Source organism: Typopeltis vanoorti, chromosome 12 (assembly GCF_054136105.1).
Source record: "Typopeltis vanoorti isolate ZY-2024b chromosome 12, IOZ_Tvanoo_1.0, whole genome shotgun sequence".
NCBI lineage: Eukaryota > Metazoa > Arthropoda > Arachnida > Uropygi > Thelyphonidae > Typopeltis > Typopeltis vanoorti.
In genome coordinates this window covers 131,932,816-131,946,973 of record NC_143560.1, presented here as the reverse complement: position 1 = coordinate 131,946,973, position 14,158 = coordinate 131,932,816, and the positions used below count along the sequence as shown (strand labels likewise).

General features: G+C 36.1%; 1 protein-coding gene across 1 annotated transcript in view; it reads right to left on the bottom strand.

The window, feature by feature from the left end:
• Nucleotides 1-14,158, bottom strand: part of LOC150101230 (MAM and LDL-receptor class A domain-containing protein 2-like) — a 1,363,156-nt gene that overhangs the window by 553,403 nt on the left and 795,595 nt on the right. Inside the window, exon 30 of the mRNA XM_090402193.1 lies at nt 11,742-12,179. Within this exon, the coding sequence (XP_090258319.1) occupies nt 11,742-12,179 (438 nt within the window). The remainder of the gene's footprint in view (nt 1-11,741; nt 12,180-14,158) is intronic.

The following is a 14,158-nucleotide window of genomic DNA, read 5'->3' as shown; positions in this document are numbered from 1 at the left end:
GGATCTGTTTTAGGGCCATTACTATTTAACTTTTATATTAATGATATTGGCGAAGATTTGGATGTTGTTTCATTTGATTCAGTTGTTTGCAGATGATGCAAAGTTGGGACGAACCATAAAGAGTAGTGAAGATGTTGTGGCCTTGCAAGAAGACTTGAATAAATTGAGTGATTGGGCAAGCAAATAGGGATGTGAGTTCAATGTTGCAAAATGTAAGGTTTTAAAATTTGGAAAACAAAGATGGGATGCAGAATTTATGCTTGGTGAGAATATATTGTTGGAAGTAGAGGAAATAAGAGATCTGGGAGTGATAGTGGATAAGGATCTAAAATTTAGGGGACACATCGCCAAAATTGTGAAGACAACACAAAGACTTCTGGGAATGATGAGGAGGACACTGACGTGTAGAAGTAGGGAGATTCTTGTTCCATTGTATAAGGCTTTGATTAGGCCACACATGGACTATTGTGCCCAGATTTGGTCACCTGGTTTTCAGAAGGATGAAGAGATGTTGGAAAGGGTCCAAAGGCGACTGACTAAGGTAGTTTCTGACCTCTGGAATGTCGAGTATGAGGAAAGATTGAGAAGATGTAATTTGCAGAGTCTAGTGGAGAGAAGGAAGAGGGGAGATATGATAGAGACCTACAAGTTGGTAAGGGGTTGTTATAGGATCAATGGTGGAGAAGTTCTACAGCGAATAGTGGGAGATCAGGGGAGAACCAGAGGTCATCCCTGGAAACTGTATAAAGAGGGTGTGAGTAGGGGAGTGAGAGGCAGGTTTTTTTCGTGCAGAGTCGTGAATGATTGGAATGCCTTGCCTGAGAGTGTGGTATCTGCAAGGAGTTTGAATGTGTTTAAGACCCGGTATGATGAGATGTGAGTGAGATAAAAGGACCTCCTAGATGAGTCTTTGACTCCATGAGGTCTTGTTTAATAATAATAATAATAATAATATGTGCCTCAGAAGCCAACTACGAATATACTCGTATATCGATTACCGACCTCCTATGCCAAGCACGAATTAACCCGTAATTTGTAAATCAAATTAAAACTAATAATATTAATAAAAATAATAAAATGAAATCAATAAAATAAAAACCAATTTATTCAAATTATGAATGATACACTTTAAAACAATTTTCGACGCACAATGGTGGTTTTTCCTGGCAAACAGGACAATAATAACATGTTTCGTGTACATACTTTGTACATACATGGCTTTGTCGGGCGATTCTTTTTTTCTGTAGGTGGTAAAATTTCCAAATAATGAAGATCCTGAATCCTGCTGATATTCTGTGATGCTGTAAGCTCATCCATTCCAACAAAAACTGAGATAAATTGATCTCTAAATTTTAATGCAGTCATTGCATTTCCAGTAATTATATAAAATTTATGTGTATTTTGAATGTATATATCAAAAATGCGTATTGCCAATTTCTTTGGCCATTTAATTCTCATCCATTCCAACAAAAACTGAGATAAATTGATCTCTAAATTTTAATGCAATCATTACGTTTCCAGTAATTACATAAAATTTATGTGCATTTTGAATGTATATATCAAAAATGTGTATTGCCAATTTCTTTGGCCATCTAATTGTCTTCTGTAAGGTGGAATAGTAAGAAAGCATTTGATCAGAAAGATCGATGCCTGACATACCCAAATTATAGTCCCTAACAATATTTGGTTTTAATTGAATTTTACCATTCCAATTTTTTGCTTCAACCATTTCAAATTTGTACATATTTGAAATGGAAAGAACTTCCTTCTTATCCTTCCATTTGCGATGATGAATTCATTAAATTCATCATTGCTCATATTAGCGTAAGCTTCAAATTCTTTATCAGTAAGTTTTCTTTTACTGGTCATGGCAAAACTGAAGGTTTTTAGAGACTAGATGCAATAAACATAGTCGTCAATGCATGTAACATATAGGTGGGGTGATACAAGATTACTGATAGTTGGCGTATGAAACAAAATTCTGTCTGATAAACTGGCTAAGATTACTCATAGCGACCTTGACGATGCGAGTGATACGAGATTACTCGTAGTTGGCATATGAAATAAAATTCTGTCTGATAAGCCGGCTACGAGATTACTCGTAGTGACCTTGAAGACGCGAAAGCACTTGGTGTGCAGGAACAAACTATGCCCGAGGAGCGTGGCAGTGAATGTGTTAATATAATTTGGGCAGTCATTGAAAGGCATATGGACGGATAAAACACAATCACAGTACTCATACAGGCATTTCAATACCCCTCAACAGTATGTGGAACCAAGTATGAATCAATTCCACCTTATAATCTATGCCATAATTTACGTTTTGGTTACCTGGTAGAGTTTATTATTAGTTTCTTGATTACACGAAGTTTGCCTCCAGGGTATACATTTTTGCCTTACAATCTGTCTGTAATTGGTGTAGGGGGAGTGGCAGATGATGGTAAACTGAAAAAAACAATAGCTTTTTGATATAAAAGAGCTGAGGCTTTTTTTTTCCTACTATCTCTTACTATCTGTCTGTATATCCCTTCTCCTAATACACTGAGGCTCTCTTGCATCCCTATAATAACTAGTCTATGCCTATGATGAATATCCCTTTACTTTTTTGTGTTCTCAATAGATCACAGTATGGTAGCTGCTGTTCTAAGCATGACACACTAACAAGTAGTTGGTCATCTGTGGACAATTTGGTGCTCGCACATCACATCTGAATTATCATTGCAGTGGCTAGATGGGATTCTGACTTAGAGGTATTGTCATATTCACACAGATCGTAGCTTTTCGCCACCAGTTACTGGATCAAGCAAATGTATCAAGTGCCCAAATGTGCAGTTCCTCTCAAGCTGAACAGGATTACTATTGCAACGACTAGTCATTAGTACTAAAACTAACTTGTTTCTTGACAGTCTAAACCCAGATTATGTTCCTTTTGGTTGGAGAGCACTCCAATTCTGCAAATTCTGTTTTGCAATGATAGAAAGAGCTGACATCAAAGAATCAAAAAGAAGAATTTGCTATGAATAGTTGTCAGTACATGGTATGTTAAAACTCTTAAAATCAAAAGGATCAATAGACACTGCTTTCGCAGTCCATATTCAGACTGAAAATCAAGATCAAGCCTTCATTTGCACTCTGTGAGGTTTCTGTTCTTGCCTAAGGACACCTGCATTACCTTCTGACAGATGTACCTCCCAAGTCAAACTCCCACCTCACACTGCCCTAGGAGTGGATCACACCAGGCAAAGGAGACCCATGGCTTAAGGCTAGAATCATGGAGCCAGAGGGTCCACTCTCTGTTTTATGAGTCACCAAAGGATCCACAAATTCTACATCATTCCTTTTGCACAATATACGTATAGACTCATTGGCTATCAGTGCCCTCCTCCTCGGTTCACCTCTATCATAGAATGGTAGGAGACTTACAATTTTCACCTTCTTGCTCTTCAGTTTTGCCTCTTCTAACAAATCCTTTACATCCTCCCTCTAATCTCCCTTTCAAATCATTCGTACCAACCAAGACCATCATTTCCTTTGACTTACCTTTTTGCATCCAGATGGCATGCATGGCTAATGTCGTGAATTTTTGCAGCCGGGGAAACACAATTTTGTCATGCTTTCATTAAGTACTCCCATATTCATTGATTCTTCATACAAAATTTTCTCCTTAATTTGTTTTTCTTGTTTGTTCTGTTATTCCTTCAGATCACCTGCTTCTTTCTTTTTTTAGCCCTGCTTAACTCTTTTTTGATTTTACTTTGTCCTATGAAGTATAACATTTAAGCATGCTAGTTATTTATTAATATCCATTTTATTCTTGTCTATTTCCATGGCTGCACATTTGAGATTACTGACACCATTTTCAATCGCATCATCGGCATTTGTTGCGTACTCGTCACCTAACAGACAGTCACTTTTAAGGCACTCAATACATACTCTCCCTCCAGTTTTAATTTCCTTCCACATATTCTTTAATTTTCTTGACAAATACATTTCATATACACTGCACTGTTGTTCAAACATTCCAGAGACTCTACAAGTTTCATCCAGAATTTTTTTTACAAAAACTTGGTGAGTGTTCATTCTCATTTGTACAATTCCGACACTGTGGTCCATACACTTAAGTAATAGTAACATGTTAAAACTAGGGAGGTCCAATGTGGAGATGGTGTACTGTCAGGACTAGAAATGGTAGGATATAGAATTTTCTGCAAGGATAGCAAGGTGAAGAGTGGGGGGGGGGGAGTACCGTTAATGATAGCAAAAGAATAGTATATCTAATAGGATGTTGTTATAGGCCAGGGAATTTAGAGAGCACTGATTGTGAAATATTTAGACAAATTACCATATTTACTCAACTATAACCCTCGCGTATATGCCAGCCTAGTTGGCAGCATGGTTAGCATATCCGCTCTCCAGCCAAAAGGCTGCGGGGTCGAATCCTGCCATGGGCATGGATGTTTGTGATTATCTGTGAAAATACTAGTGGTCAGTAGATGGCATTGGCATAGATGATGATGGTAGTTGCAGTTTGCTGTAGTTGGTAGACTGAGTAGTGGAGACAGAGAGTTGTAGAGTAGGTATTCTCCCTCGATGAGTCTTTGGAGTCCTTGGAGATGTCATGTAATAATAATAATAATAATAATAATTTCTCGCACCCCTCATTTTACTTTATGAAGTAAGAAATTAAAAAGTTTTGCATATACCTCGCACACTAAAAAAGTTTAAAACTTTAAGAAATAGATAATGAATATTGTTATGGCAGTTTCAGATATTTTGGAATTCAGTTGAAAAGAATCACATTTCAACTCAACAATCATCGGCTTGCCTTTGTCGTTGAGTTGCGTGATCTTTTGTTAATACCTCACCAATCATATGCATAGAAATGGAAGCAACCAGTAGAGAAAATGTAGAAGTGAGAGCATTGTCTTCTACTCAATCTTGGATTGTGCGGGGGTTCGCAGTGAATGAGGTGAGGTTTAGATTCTACACAAATTGGATGGCAGCCAATGGCTATGACCTGACTCCGACAGGGAAGATTAAGAAACCATCATTAGAACTGTTGTGTGACTGGATTTTGCAAGCTTGAGACATGATTTTGCTAGAAATAATTGCCAAGAGTTTTTTTTAAAAACCAGCATCTCTAATGCCCTGGTTAGGATCAAAGATGATGCTATTTGGGTAGATGACTGTTTTAATTTAATTACAGAAGCATTATTGCTAAAGATTCAAATATATCACATGATGAAGGCAAGCAGTTGATCGCATAAATAACGTTTATAATTAAAATTTAAATACATTAATTTTATAAGTAATGTGAACAATTATAAATTATAATGAATACTGAGGATTTAATCAAAATGTCAATTTAATTTTTTCCTGAAAAACTTTAGTTTTCAAAAATCCCTGCATATCTCTCACACTAATCATAGTGTGAGATATAATTTTTTAATTTTAATTTTAGGGAAAAAAGTGTGAGCTATATTCAAGTAAATACAAGTTCTGCAAGTAACAGGAAGATGATCCTAATGGGAGATTTTAATAAGGAGGTGGTGCTGCCTATATATAAGGCATTGGTCTGACCATGCATAGAGTGTTGTGCTCAAATTTGGTTACCTAGTTTTCACTGTGATGTCAAAACACTAGAGAGGGAGCAAAGATGAATGATCAAAGTGATATCAGGACTCTTGAGTTTTGGTTATGCAGAGTGGCAAAGGAAATGCAAATTACAGAGTTTGGTGGATAAGAGTAAAAGAAGAGAAATATAGCAGATTTATTTTATCTGGAGATTTGTTGGCGAGTGGAATCCATTGCCAGAGCGCATTGTGAAATCACGGAATGTAAATAAGAAGTGTTTTTTGCAGATTTTGTCGAATCACTGTATAAGAATGTTATAACCACATTGCAGTACCACTGGAATATGTGCATTAGACTAAGAAGGGATTATTTGAAAACAGAAATGAATTCAAACTAATCTGTATAGTTTGTTTCTGTGTTAGGCCTTGAACTTATGAAATATCCTGCATATTTGCAGTATTTACAAAAGGTATTTCAGAAATGTTCCAGAAATTATATTATTATTATTATTATTATTACCCAAGATCCCATGGAGTCAAAGTCTCATCTGAGAGGTCCTTTTATCACACACACACATCTCATCATACCGTGCTTTAAAAAACACTCAAATTCTTTTCAGATGCCACACTCTCAGGCAAGGCATTCACAACTCTGCATGAAAAAAACCTGCTTCTCACTCCCCTTGCTCACACCCTCTTTTTACAGTTTCCACGGATGACCTGTGGTTCTCCTCTGATCTCGCATTGTTTTCTGTAGAACCTCTCCAACATTGATCCTATAACAACCCCTTACTAATTTGTAGGTCTCTATCATATCTCCCCTCTTCCTCCTGTCCACCAGACTCTGCAAATTATATCTTCTCAATCTTTCCTCATATTTGACATTCCATAGGTCAGAAACTACCTTAGTCAGTTGCCGCCGGACCCTTTCCAACATCACTTCGTCCTTCTGAAAACCAGGTGACCAAATCTGGGCACAATAGTCCATGTGTGCCCTAATCAAAGCCTTATACAATGGAACAAGAATCTTCCTACTTTTGCAAGTCAGTGTCCTCCGCATCATTCACAGAGGCCTTCGTGTTGTTTTCATAATTTTGGCTATGTGTCCCCTAAATTTCAGATCCTTATCCACTATCACCCTCAGATCTCTTATTTCCTCCACCTCCGACAATATATCTTCACCAAGCATAAATTCTGCATCCCATCTTTGTTTTCTAAATTTTAAAACCTTACATTTTGCAACATTGAGCTCGCATCCCCATTCCCATGTCCAATCACTCAATTTATTGAAGTCTTATCAATATTAATTATTTTCATATTATTCCTGTGATGTGAATTAAAACTTAAAATAAACAAAATATTGTTTATTTAAAACAGCACATCACTGACATGTGTTGTAGGTGAGGGTTGGGAAAGAAGTAATTTGACATTTTTCTTGAAGAATTGGCAGTTGTAGTTGTTTGATAATTTTACATTATAATAATTTATTGTATAATAATTTTATCATTAAGCAATGATGTGCTAAAGGTTCTTTGACTTCTCATACAGTATACGGGATCAATATAAAATCTACAATTCCTTCTAAGTCTTGTCTGTAACCCCCTAAAAATTAAAGCATTCTACAGCAAATTCCAAACTATATATAGAGTACTCAGAATGAGATATAATCATTGTTTTACCATGAGAATAACTTTTAAAAATTAAGGCATTTCTATGATTTAATAGAAATGCTTTAACAGAGTACTGTATCCAAACTTGCATACAGTACTCTGAATGAGATCTAACCATTGTTTTAACATGGTTAGATCTCTTCTTCTTCAAGTGTCATCCCCTAGAAGGAGGTTGGCAACCATGTCACGGAACCTTTTTCTTTCTTTTGCTGCTCTGGAACATTTATGGTAATTCAAGCGAGTCCAGTCCTTAATGTCTTCAAACCACATTCTCCTGGGTCTACCTCTCCCTCTTTTTCCACCTGATTTCCCTTCTAATATTAATTTCTGAATGCCTTCTTGTCTAGTTAGATGTCCAAAATATTTAAGTTTTTGCTCTTCTATATTGCACTTCTAAAATTTGACCACCTGTTTTCAATTTCCTCTGTGTTACAAAGTATATTGTCTTCTGTTTTATATCCTACATGATCTAATTTCTTCCTAGTTTCTGAGTTAAACACCATTATGTTGTCAGGTATATTCAGAGCTGTGAAGTCAAGTCTTTCAGTATGACTGTTTTAAGAAATGTTTTTTAGCTTAATTTTTAAAGTGGACACAACAAGGTTATGGTCTGAACCTATATCAGCACCTGGGTATGTTTTTATGTTGATTATATTATTTTTGTATCTATTATTTATCATTATGAAATCTATTTGGTTTCTTATAGAGTTATCTGGGTTTGTCCAAGTATACAGTCTGCGCTTTGGATGTTGAAAGAAAGTATTCATTATGCGCAAGTTGTTTTGAATGCAGAATTGTATCAATCTCTCACCTCTTTCATTTCTGTTGCCTAGTCCAAATTTTCCAACAACTGGATTTTCTTCCCCTTCTCCAACATTTGCATTCAAGTCACCCATCACTATGAGTATTTCATTTGATTTTACATATTCTATAGATTTTTGTAAGTTATTATAAAAATCTTCTATTTCTTCATCATTGTGAGTCATCGTAGGGGCATATACCTGGATAATTATGATGTTAAAAGGCTTTGCGGCTAATTTAATAAGTATTATTCTTTCGTTTATGGGCCACAGCCCCATTACAGATTTAAAGATGTCTTTCTTAATCATGAAACCCACTCCATATTCATGCTTTCCTCCACCAGAATATACAAATGTAAACCCATATTTTTCTAGTTTTCCCATGTTAGGCCATCTTGTTTCACTGATTCCCATCACATCAACTTTAAGTCTTTTTAATTCCTGTATAAGGTTGTCAAAATTCTCTAGTTTATATAATGTTCTCACATTCCAAGTTCCAATTTTCAAGACTCTGTTTCTTGTTTTCAAATGAGGAATATCAGATGCCAACCTTTTTTTCGGATTTAAGTTGACATCATCATGGATTGCGCTTGCAGTGCTCATTTTAATCACAGGTTCAGTGTCTTCTTCCCTGTAACTATTTACAGCTTGGGACATTGCAGAGGTTCCAACTTCCAAAGCATAGCTTGTAAAATATTTCCGTTTCTCCATGGTTGACTATAGGATAGAGGATAGTAACGTGGTGAGGCCCCAATCTCTTCCACGTCTGCAATAGCCGGCTAAAGCCAGCTAACTTGGCTCACTCTGTCAGCCAATGATCTGTATTCAGAATCTTCCACCTGCCAGTTGTTTCACATTGCCATCGATATATGAATTCTTCCGCCAATGATGAAACAGCAGATGTCATTGCAGTCCTAACATCTCCCATGCTGGCCACACATAACGTCTTGGGAGATGCACTTTATAGCTTTCTGCCAGCTCTTTGCTTAGTATCAACTTTGCCATGGCTCATTACGACACCATGTTCCCCGGGTGATCCACGTGGAGGTATGATACTAAGACTTCCAGGGTATGGCCCTCCGGACTTCACCGAAATATTGGCACTGCCATCTATATCAGTTCCATCAGGGTTTTTGACCGCATTGTAGGTTGCCAACCCACCACGGAAATCCATCCCAGGCTTAACTGTGCTCAACATGCTACAAGCATGACTGATGGCTAGTCAGCCAAGATCCTGGTAAGAGAACACAGCTAATTCTGCCCACGGTTAGATCTCATATGGGAATAATTTACATTTTTGTGTTTACATTTTACTGAAAAAATATTTTTGGAAATTGATGAAAGTGTCTTATTAGAAGTTATAACTGCTTTACTATATAATTGAGAAAATTTTATATTAGCTACACTCCTAGTTTTTTTTTTCTTTTGAGCCATTTTCTGTCCACTGCTGGACGTTCTTGTTCTCCAGTTCTTTCCACCTTTCTCTCTTCTTAGCAATGGTTGACCAATTTTTTCCAACAAATTTTAACATTTTTGAGTTTGAGTTTATCCTCATCTAAATAGTAAGTTACTTGTGAATTTTTGATAATTTTTTGAAGGACTTTACATGAAAAGTAGTTATATTCATTTAAATCAGGCACACTATATTTGCTCACAAAACCACTAAAAGTTTGAAATTTTTAGAAATATATATGAAACAACCTTCAGCAAGCATCTTGATATCATACTAATAAACGACATGAACTCTTTGTCCAAGAGTCTATCCTTTAATAATGCATTAGATTCCTCCTTTATAGAGACCACATGGGATCTAAACCTGGAAAGCTCATGCTGCATGTCACCACGATCTTCGAAGATTGTTTTTCCTATATACCACTCAAAATTTCAACACCCTTAGCAACTGCAAGGATAAACTATTAGTTTGCCAAAGTGGCTTAAATATTAAAGCATATTTTATCTGCTAATTCCTGTGACATTTCTCCTGGAAAACAATTAGAATTTCACCTCAATTTTTATCAGTTGTTTTATAATCCTTATGATCACTGATTTCTTTTGCAGTGATCCTCCTCAATTTTTAAACTTTCTTAGTGGCATCCAAAAACATTTTGTTCCTGTATCATATTAATCTTTTCACAAAAATCTAGAATATTTTTTGTTTAGTTACTTTTAATTACATATAAATGAGCTTTCGATACATGCTTCTCCATTACAGTTTTCCCAACCTAATTCCTGGCTGAGTCAGTCTTTTTTTTTTTTTTTCAGGTTTTTCTACTCAGTCATTTAGGTTTAGGTCTTGTTTTCAAACTCCTTCACTTTTCCAGATAATGTTTGTATATCTATCTACAGTACATCTGAGAGGACTCAACTTTGATTCTTTTTAAAACTTCAGAACACATTTTTCTTTTTTTTTAACAAAACACTCATACTCATCCTATTTAACACTAGGTGATGGTGACTTTTCATTTTTCAAATCCTCTATATACTCTTGTACATTGGACCAATGAGAAAACATAGTCATCAACAATAGCATAATCTAGGAGGCTTTTTTTTTGTGTGTTTTTATGCAGATTTTTAATGCATAAGTCAAGCATGTACTTGCCATTATTGTTAGCATTGCATTTTCTCTAAATTTTCCCGAACATTTCTGTATGTCTATGATGAATTTTCTACTGTTTAGAAAATTCATCTCTAAGAAGAACCAGCTTTCACAATTTCATGATGTCAGCTTCCATCTCAAATGACCCCAAAACCTTTACTTCTTATTTTCTAATTCTCTTTTCCAACTGAAATCTATTTTCAATAAGTCTCAGGTAAACAGAATGGTGAACAATGCAAGTTCTCGTATATCATAAAAACACTGATCCTTTATGAACACAAATTCAAAAGTAGCCTTCTCTTTATGCCCCTATCTGTTTATTGCCGTAACACAAAAGATATGCCACCATCCTTCCCCACTAATACTCATCAAGCAATTCCTTCCTTCATTTAAGACATCACCAATTACAACTGAGGTGACCATGCCTAAGACATGTGCTTCTGCCCACTGCTGAGTCTGTTGTTCTTTGTACACTGCAAGATCTCCTTGAAGGTTAGCAACAACCAATTCTGTATTCTCATCATTATCCACATCACCCAGAGTTATTGAATCTTTTGCAATGTTCGCCTTGAACTCAAATTCCAGGTGCTAAACAAAAGCAACAGCTCTCATTGTGAACTATGCAGGAAATAAGCTAATCTGAAATATTCAACCTGTGAAAGGTGACAAATGCTATTTAATTTCGGCCTAAAATACAAACATTGAAAGGGGGAAATAAATCAATTTTACAACATCGTATAACTACATAGCCAAATTTGGGAGAAATAAATTCCGTATGGGGAAAAAACCTGACGTTTACAAATGTAAATTTAACTTTCTGTGGTATATTGCTTTTTCAGCATTATTATTTAATGAAAATCCACCATAGAACATCAGACGTATATTCACACACCAAAAACAAACTCACACCTTCATCGATCAGATGGCTGACACCAACGCCAATTTTCAGAATGTTTCTGTAAATATAAGTAAGTCAATATATGTTTTCTATCTCTTTGTATTCTTTCTTAAATAGTTTTTTCCTAAATAATTTTTTTCTTTCTTTCTTTCTTACATATAAATATATAAAATATATAAAATAGTCATTCACAGGAATACCCACCTGATGCTTTACGTTTAGTATGATCTGTTTGTGGGCGATAAGAATCTGCGCTTGAAGAGGTTGAACGAGTCCACATTTCATATCCCAGTTCAATGTTCCAAAATGAATCACAAACACCTTCTTCAAAAGAACATCGTGCATAATAAGACCTGCACATATCACTATTTTCATCACTCCAGTCACCACAATCATTAGAATAATCACACTGAAGTTCTTTATCTATGCATAGTTTAGTACTGCTGCACTTCATCTGTTTATCTTGGCATGCTTTCTCAGATGAAATAGGCTTCACAGGAGGAGGACAGTATTCAAATAAAACATCATCCAATGAAACTGCCATGATGAACTGAGGTCTAGTCACCACAAAATATACCTTGAAGTTTTTCTGCATTCCTATATATGCTTTACCAGAATACCACTGTAAATTGGTATTTGATGCTGAAATATAAAATAATTGTTTTGAATATATCATAAATCAGAAAAATAATTTAAATTTTACTTTATATTTAAGAATAAATAAATAAACTGGAACAAATGAGATATGAATATGGCGACATAAAGAAGAAGCTGACCACTAGATACACATCAAAGAGTAATATATTATAGTTCAGAATCAAGGAGCAGATGGCAGTTCATTAGGAATGAGTTTGGACTACTGCTGTTTACTCATTATGCAAATAATATTGGGATTTAATTTATAAGAAAATATAAATTTGTTTGTCGATAATGCTAAAGTGGTGAGCACTAGACTAAATAAAGCATCACAAATAATAATATTAGGGGCCACAGGTTTGCAAGCTGTGTATGAAATTGATAGGACTGTGCTGTTAGAAATTGATGAGTCTAGAGATTTAGTAGATGATGAATAGGAAACTAAATGAAATGTGAGAGAGTAATGGCTTGAGGAAGACATAGAGAAATCACATCTAATGTTATGGAGCCAGAAATGAACTCTCAGGTTTGTATACAAATGTTAGAAGTATTAGAAACAATGGGAACAAAATTGTTGTATTGATCGAGTGCATTTACCCAAAAATTATTATTATTATTATTACATCAAACCCCCAGGGAGTCCAAAGACTCATCGAGGGAGGGCATCAACTCTACAACTCTTTATCTCACTACTCCACCAACTTTCATCAACTAACACCAATGCCATCTACCACTGACTACCACCACTAGTACTTTCACAGACAATCACAAACATCCATGCCCATGGCAGGATTCAAACACGCAGCCTTTTGGCTGGAGAGCGGATACGCTAACCACTCTGCCAACTAGGCTGGCAAAATTGTTGAAATAAGTGAGACATGGTTGGATGAAGATGATACCCTGACAAGAATGCAGTATCAGGAGTTTTGAATCAGCATGGTGTGAGATAGATGTGAATAGAATGAAACAATTAGTTGAATGTTGCAAATGCAGAGGGGTAGTGACCATGAAATGTATAAACAAATTATAAAGGTAACAGGAAAAGGCTGATCATTATAAATGAGTTTAATTATGGCAATACACGTAAATTGCAATGCGAAGATAGCATTTTTAAATAAAGAAAAGGATTTTCTCAGGATTTTGAGAGACAACTACTTCAAGGATACGCTAACCACTCGGCTAGCCTGGCTAGCCGAGTGGTTAGCATATCTGCTCTCCACCCAAAGGGCTGCAGGTTCGAATCCTGCCATGGGCATGGATGTTTGTGATTATTTGTGGAAATAGTAGCGGTGGTGGTCGGCGGTAGATGGCGTTGGTGTAGTAGTGGTCAGTTGATGGATTGAGTGGTGGAGATAGAGTTGTAGAGCAGGTGCCCTCCCTTGAGGAGTTTTTGGACTCCCTGGAGGTGTCAAATTATAATAATAATAATAATAAAGGATCGAGGATCAAATTATAATAATAAAGGTAAGGTCATGGATTTTACCATCTCATCAGAGGATGTCATTATAAATGTAGTACAGCCTCCATAGCTCAGTCAATATAGATCAAGCCCTTTGGTCGAAAAAATCTGGGTTCGATTCCCATCCATGATGCGAGGAGCCTTTATTTGGTCTCTGTTGACTAAAGGTGAGTTAGACAGTCTCACATGAAAGTAGAGGGTTTTTCACCCAGAAACTCAGGTTTTTCGTCTCTCAGAACAGGCATATTGCCCATGAACACAGATACATGGATCTACAGTCATAAATACATACCTAATCCCTCATTAGGAGGGCTTGACCCATTCTAAGGGATGGGGAAGGAAGTGGGGAGCCATACAAAATAAATAAATAAATAAATTATAAACATGGTATCAAGTCTCCCTACGGTTGATGAGAGTGACCATGAATTGATTATCTGGGTGGTTGCCAGCCATGCACAAAGTTTTGTGAGCAAAGAATATGTGTAGAGCTCCAAGGCTATCAATTATGAAAAGCTCAGGAGACAGT